The sequence below is a fragment of the Coregonus clupeaformis genome, unplaced genomic scaffold, assembly GCF_020615455.1.
Source record: "Coregonus clupeaformis isolate EN_2021a unplaced genomic scaffold, ASM2061545v1 scaf3083, whole genome shotgun sequence".
NCBI lineage: Eukaryota > Metazoa > Chordata > Actinopteri > Salmoniformes > Salmonidae > Coregonus > Coregonus clupeaformis.
This window is the reverse complement of record NW_025536537.1, coordinates 44,487-51,240: the sequence shown is the minus strand read 5'-3', so window position 1 is coordinate 51,240 and position 6,754 is coordinate 44,487. Positions and strand designations below refer to the sequence as shown.

At 41.2% G+C, this 6,754-nt stretch overlaps 1 protein-coding gene across 1 annotated transcript in view; it reads left to right on the top strand.

The window, feature by feature from the left end:
• Nucleotides 1–1,517: 1,517 nt before the first annotated feature.
• LOC123489628 (inactive carboxypeptidase-like protein X2) overlaps nt 1,518–6,754 on the top strand; it is a 29,162-nt gene continuing 23,925 nt past the window's right edge. Inside the window, 2 exon segments of the mRNA XM_045220056.1 lie at nt 1,518–1,668; nt 2,040–2,236. Of these exon segments, the coding sequence (XP_045075991.1) occupies nt 1,518–1,668; nt 2,040–2,236 (348 nt within the window).

The window sequence follows — 6,754 nt, the reverse complement described above, 5'->3', positions numbered from 1 at the left end:
ATTTATCAATTCAATAGGTCTCAAAAAACAGTTTCATCATCAAACAGCCGATGTAACAACCAGAATACACCATTAGACTCTAAATGTCTAATTCTTTGTTCCTCCGTCTGTGTCTCCCCCCTTGCACAGTGTAACAGAGGCATATTCTCCCTACGTCACTCTAGTGTCGTAAAATCACACGCATGCGCAGTACATTCATCAATACGATTTCACCGTGGAAGGGAGCCCTCTCAGCTCTCTCCCCAACCCAAACAGAAAGTTAACAGTCCCGCTGTAACTCCATTTTCCCCTCATAGCCAAACAACATTTAACAGAGCTCACAAAGCATAGAACCTAAATTCTACACACACAAACATAATTTAAGAGGCTTTATTCCATCGCAATGGCCCTCTAAGGTCACATGTTAGCATGCAGCATGTAGCCAATTAGCATTTAGCATTAGCATTTAGCATTAGCATGTATGTAACATGTGGCATTTAACATGTAGCATGTAACCTACATTGCGCCTTAAATTATTTTTTCCTTTGTCCCTAACTTTATGCTGCCGCGAGTTCAATGGATATTCTATGAGCGGTCACGTCAAACAAATGCTTCGTCAAACACCAGCTGAGCGGTAACTTGCAATAGAATGTATATTCCACCGTCTCGAGTCCCAGACTCACCTAAAACACAACTAACGCGTTATAGGATTTGTGGCCCACCATGGAGGTCGCCTGTCTATCAGGTCTTTTCCAGATTCGCAATGCCCTAATTTGTATACGTATCTCTGCCTTATTCACTTCCATCGATTGTTCCTGAATTCCTATCTCTATAGACACTCTATAGGTACTCTCCCCCCTTTTGCGCTGTCTACCAGTGCAAACAAATTTATAATGGTTAGGCCAGACCCCCAGTTCTCAGCAATAAAGCAACACAAAGCACACATCGGTCCCCAACGGTACATCTCTCCAGCGCACACTCAAATAGCCTCCAAACTAACAAATGCCCAAAGTGGTGAGAAAAACTCACCCTTATCTGGCCATGACTTCGGAACGAGAGTCAGCTTGGCGCATGAATGGAACAAAGGAGACGCAGACCGGTCCCTGTTCGGGCGCCATTTTGTAGTGTCGAGTCAATGTTGCTAGTTATTGCTGTCAAACAAAGGAGTCCGCTCATACTGAACCTTGATCATAAGTTTTATTCATATCACAAGATTTCAGCATAAGTGTACAGGTGTCCAGATCACCCGGAGAGCAGTAGTTCCCAATTTGTAATGTCTGCTCTAACCTCTTCTTCGTTTAAACCCAGTATATATAATCTTCCCCAAAATATGGGTGGCTCCCTTTACTGTCCAATCCCCTGTCTACAACACACAGACTTCTCTGTCCTATGTGGGGTGTCACACTAAAACCATTCCCTCTGACACTAAATAAACATCCTCTCAGGTTCCACTTAAAACCATTAACAAAGTCATAATCTTAATACACTACAGTGGTTAATGAGATCTCTACTGGCTCTACAGCTGATGAAGGTGGTTAATGAGATGTTCTCTACTGGCTCTACAGCTGATGAAGGTGGTTAATGAGATGTGCCCCAACATCACAAGGATCTACAACATCGGCAGGAGCCACAGCGGACAGAAACTCTACGCCATCGAGATCTCAGACAACCCCGGAGAGCATGAACGAGGTAAGACCACAGAAAGGGTTCAGATCGGATCTTTACACTTGATTCATTCCTAGAAGTAAAGTTCTCTGGGTTCAAGTGGTTAGGTGAACATTGTTTTATTATCACATAACATGTTTCATCTTTTCATCGTACGCCTTTTCACATTTTGTTTAGTTTGCAAATCTTACCTTTCTCTCTCTCTCTCTCTCTCTCTCTCTCTCTCTCTCTCTCTCTCTCTCTCTCTCTCTCTCTCTCTCTCTCTCTCTCTCTCTCTCTCTCTCTCTCTCTCTCTCTCTCTCTCTCTCTCTCTCTCTCTCTCTCTCTCTCTCTGTCTGTCTGTCTGTCTGTCTGTCTCTCTCTCTCCCTCTCTTCCTCCCTCCCTCCTCTCCCAGGTGAACCAGAGTTTCGCTACACGGCCGGTTCCCATGGTAACGAGGTGCTGGGCCGAGAGCTGCTCCTGCTGCTGATACAGTTCATGTGTCAGGAGTACCTGTCGGGTAACCCACGGATACGTCACCTGGTGCACGAGACCAGGATACACCTGCTCCCCTCCGTCAACCCCGACGGGTACGACAAAGCCTTTGAAGTGGTAGGTGTGTGAGTGTCCGAAAGACACAAACGCTACAGCTGATTTTGCAAATATTGACTCCATCATCAAGGCTGTACTGAACCATATGACTGATACAACTGACTCTTCTGAGACGCATGTTGGGAGTCTTTTGCTTATCAGCCATATGATTGTCAGATGAAAGATTCTCCTCTTCAAAGTCAGAAGTCCAAAGCATCCACTACAGTGATTCCAGTGGCGGTTGGTGCCGTTGAAGCTGAAGGAGGATGATAATTGTTTTTTATCAGCATAGCCTTATTTCTATTACAGCATAATGGATGACTGTCATTCATATTCCATTCACCCAGCTCAATGTAACAGCGATAGGTTTAGGCTACTACATGATACTCTAATGTTCCCTGTACCCCATCATGAGGTTGTTACAACCTAGCCTATGAATGAAAGTTTAAAACATATGTGCACAGGTCAAGATAAATTTGAGTAATCAAGATGACAGACAGTGACACATTCAACACCGCACACTCTTGCCTGCATCTAGCTGATCTAGGGTGTAATCATTAGTCCATCACAGTTTTTTTTTTTTTTCTAACTTTAGGGGGTAGATCAGCTTTAATATTGCAGATAGATTGTAGCTTCCAACAATGTAATTGTCTGCATCATTTCCAATCCCCCATATATTTTCTGTAAATATATATATATATATACATATATTTTAAAAATATATTTTCCTTTATTATTTCCCCCTAACCCTACCACCCCTCCCCTAATTGGAGTAAACTAATGGACAATAACATTTAGGCTTCTACTTCCTGTTTATACATACTATATACATTTTACGGACAGAATGTATTTTACAATAGTTATCTTTTGTTTGTTTTTAATCCCATACTTCAGCTACCCTCAACCCCTCCCATCTATCTCTGAAGACCATCCCGTTTTGATTTCTATTTGCCATATATTTTTATCTGTACTGTGATGTTTCACAAAGGTTCTGAACCTATTCTCATATTTTCTACAGATTGTAAATTGAAGATAAAATGTTTTGCTAAGAGTATTATTATATTATTGATTGATTGACTATGACTTTTCAGATCACCCAGTAGTGCTATCTGCAGGGTTAGCTCCAGGTAAATGTTGCAATTCTTCAGCCATTCCTGAACCTGCGACCAAAAACAAGCTACATATGGACAGTACCAAAACAAATGATCTAATGATTCTGTCTCTTCGCAGCAAAATCTGCAGAGCTGGGATGGTTGTATCCCCCATATATATATATATAACATTCTATTGGTTGCAAGAATTTTGTATAATAATTTTAAGTTTTGAATCCGGCGTCTTTTTGTGTATCAGTTCATAAACCATGTGCCATGGAATCGGTACATAGAAAATCTCTTCCCAACTATTTTGCAATCTATATGGCACAGCTGTCCATTTTTTGGTCCATAAATGAAACTGATATACTTTTTTATTTATCACAATTTTCTTTAACCAATTTTGGTCTTTAATGCAGGGCCGACAGACAAGTTCCTTACTTTTTCCCCTTTCCACTTGCCTCTTCAATTTTTGCAATAATGCTGCAATTAGTTTATTGTAATTTGGGGCAGAGCAAAATGTATCGTCCATAAAAAACATGTCTGATTAGGATGAATAATATCCGACAACACCTTTTTAATTCTATGCGCTATACATTTTGCTAGAATTTTTGCATCACAACACTGAAGTGTAAGAGGCCTCCAATTGTTTAAATGGACTGGATCTTTATATTTTCAGTAATGAAACCAGACCTTTTTCAGTAATGAAACCAGACCTTCTTGTTGAGTATCTGATAATCTACCATTTTTATAGGAGTTAAAACATGCTAATAACGTTCCTCTGAGTACATCAAAAAGGTTTGGTATACCTCAACTTAGTCCAACAGTTGCAAACGAGAGTTTCTATTGGACAAATTCAGGTATGTTTATCCCCGTTTGGTTCCGTTTGCTTCCATGTAAGAAAGGTTTTTCAACAGAATTGGCGGAATGAATACACCCCTGGTCACACGCAAACACAGTTCACTTTCATACAGCCTCATACAAACATCATGATCCCTTTTGATCATTGTATAATTCCTTCTAGCATCTATGTGTTCTCTCCTCCTCTCACCTTTTCCCTTCGCTTGTGGACTTCAATGCACAACACATCAGCTGTCTGTGACCAGGCGAAAAAACCTTTCCAAGCCAAACCTTCATATCATAACCGCTACACACAGCCTACATCGTTGTCACCATATTAGCTAACATCAGTCAACATAGCTACTAGAACTAACGCGTTAGTAAACCCGCTACAATCATGCAGTACAGTGTACAGTCGGCAAGCAGTTTAGCAGTTACACCGGGGGGCCCCCGGTGGCAATAAAATTATAAAACCAAAAGCTTACAGTTCCAGCTAGCAGTTCCCTCTCTGTTTGAGCCGGGTGTTTGAGTAGGCTAAACTAGTTAGCTGCATTTACTAGCTAAGTAAGTGAAAGTAAAACAATTACAACTAAATATAGCTAGCTCTCTCTCTCTCTCTCTCTCTTGCTTCTCCTTCATTTTTGAAGAAATTAATATGTTCAAAACTTTTCAACTATTGTCTTTCTCTCTCTTTGAGTAAACTACTCATCATATTTTATGCACCGCAGTGCTAGCTACAGTGCCTTGCAAAAGTATTCATCCCCCTTGGCGTTTTTCCTATTTTGTTGCATTACAACCTGTAATTTAAATGGATTTTTATTTGGATTTAATGTAATGGACATACACAAAATAGTCCAAATTGGTGAATTAAAACAAATAAAATAAAAACTTGTTTCAAAACATTCTAAAGAATAAATAACAGAAAAGTGGTGTGTGCATATGTAGTCACCCCCTTTGCTATGAAGCCCCTAAATAAGATTTGGTGCAACCAATTACCTTCAGAAGTCACATAGTTAGTTAAATAAAGTCCACCTGTGTGCAATCTAAGTGCCACATGATCTCAGTATATATACACCTGTTCTGAAAGGCCCCAGAGTCTGAAACACCACTAAGCAAGGGGCACCACCAAGCAAGCGGCACCATGAAGACCAAGGAGCTCTCCAAACAGGTCAGGGACAAAGTATGGAGAAGTACAGATCAGGGTTGGGTTATAAAAAAATATCTGAAACTTTGAACATCCCACGGAGCTGCATTAAATCCATTATAAAAAAAATGGAAAGAATATGGCACCACAACAAACCTGCCAAGAGAGGGCCGCCCACCAAAACTCACTGACCAGGCAAGGAGGGCTTTAATCAGAGAGGCAACAAAGAGACCAAAGATAACCCTGTGTAGCTCAGTTGGTAGAGCATGGCACTTGCAACGCCAGGCTTGTGGGTTCAATTCCCACGGGGGGCCAGTATGAAAAAATAAATAATTATGCACTCACTAAGTCGCTCTGGATAAGAGTGTCTGCTAAATGACTAAAATGTAAATGTACAAATAACCCTGAAGGAGCTGCAAAGCTCCACAGCGGAGATTGGAGTATCTGTCCATAGGACCACTTTAAGCCGTACACTCCACAGAGCTGGGCTTTACGGAAGAGTGGCCAGAAAAAAGCCATTGCTTAAAGAAAAAAATAAGCAAACACATTTGGTGTTTGCCAAAAGGCATGTGGGAGACTCCCTAAACATATGGAAAAAGGTACTCTGGTTAGATGAGACTAAAATTGAGTTTTTTGACCATCAAGGAAAATGCTATGTCTGGCGCAAACCCAACACCTCTCATCACCCCGAGAACACCATCCCCACAGTGAAGCATGGTGGTGGCAGCATCATGCTGTGGGATGTTTTTAATCTGCAGGGACTGGGAAACTGGTCAGAATTTAAGGAATGATGGATGGCGCTAAATACAGGGAAATTCTCGAGGAAAAACCTGTTTCAGTCTTCCAGAGATTTGAGACTGGGATGGAGGTTCACCTTCCAGCAGGACAATGACCCTAAGCATACTGCTAAAGCAACACTCGAGTGGTTTAAGGGGAAACATTTAAATGTCTGGTAATAGCCTAGTCAAAGCTCAGACCTCAATCCAATTGAGATTCTGTGGTATGACTTAAAGATTGCTGTACACCAGCGGAGCCCATCCGACTTGAAGGAGCTGGAGCAGTTTTGCCTTGAAGAATGGGCGTACCCCAAGATACTTTTAGTTGTAACTGCTGCAAAAGGTGGCTCTACAAAGTATTGACTTTGGGGCGGTCAATAGTTATGCACGCTCAAGTTTTCCGTTTTTTTGTCTTATTTCTTGTTTGTTTCACAATAAAAAATATTTTGCATCTTGAAAGTGGTAGGCATGTTGTGTAAATCAAATGATACAAACCCCCAAAAATCCATTTTAATTCCAGGTTGTAAGGCAACAAAATTGGAAAAATGCCAAGGGGGGTGAATACTTTTGCAATCCACTCTAGCTGTAGCTTATGCTTTCAGTACTATATTCATTCTCTGATCCTTTGATTGGGTGGACAACATGTCAGTTCATGCCACAGGAGCTCTGATAGGTTGGCGAGCGTCCT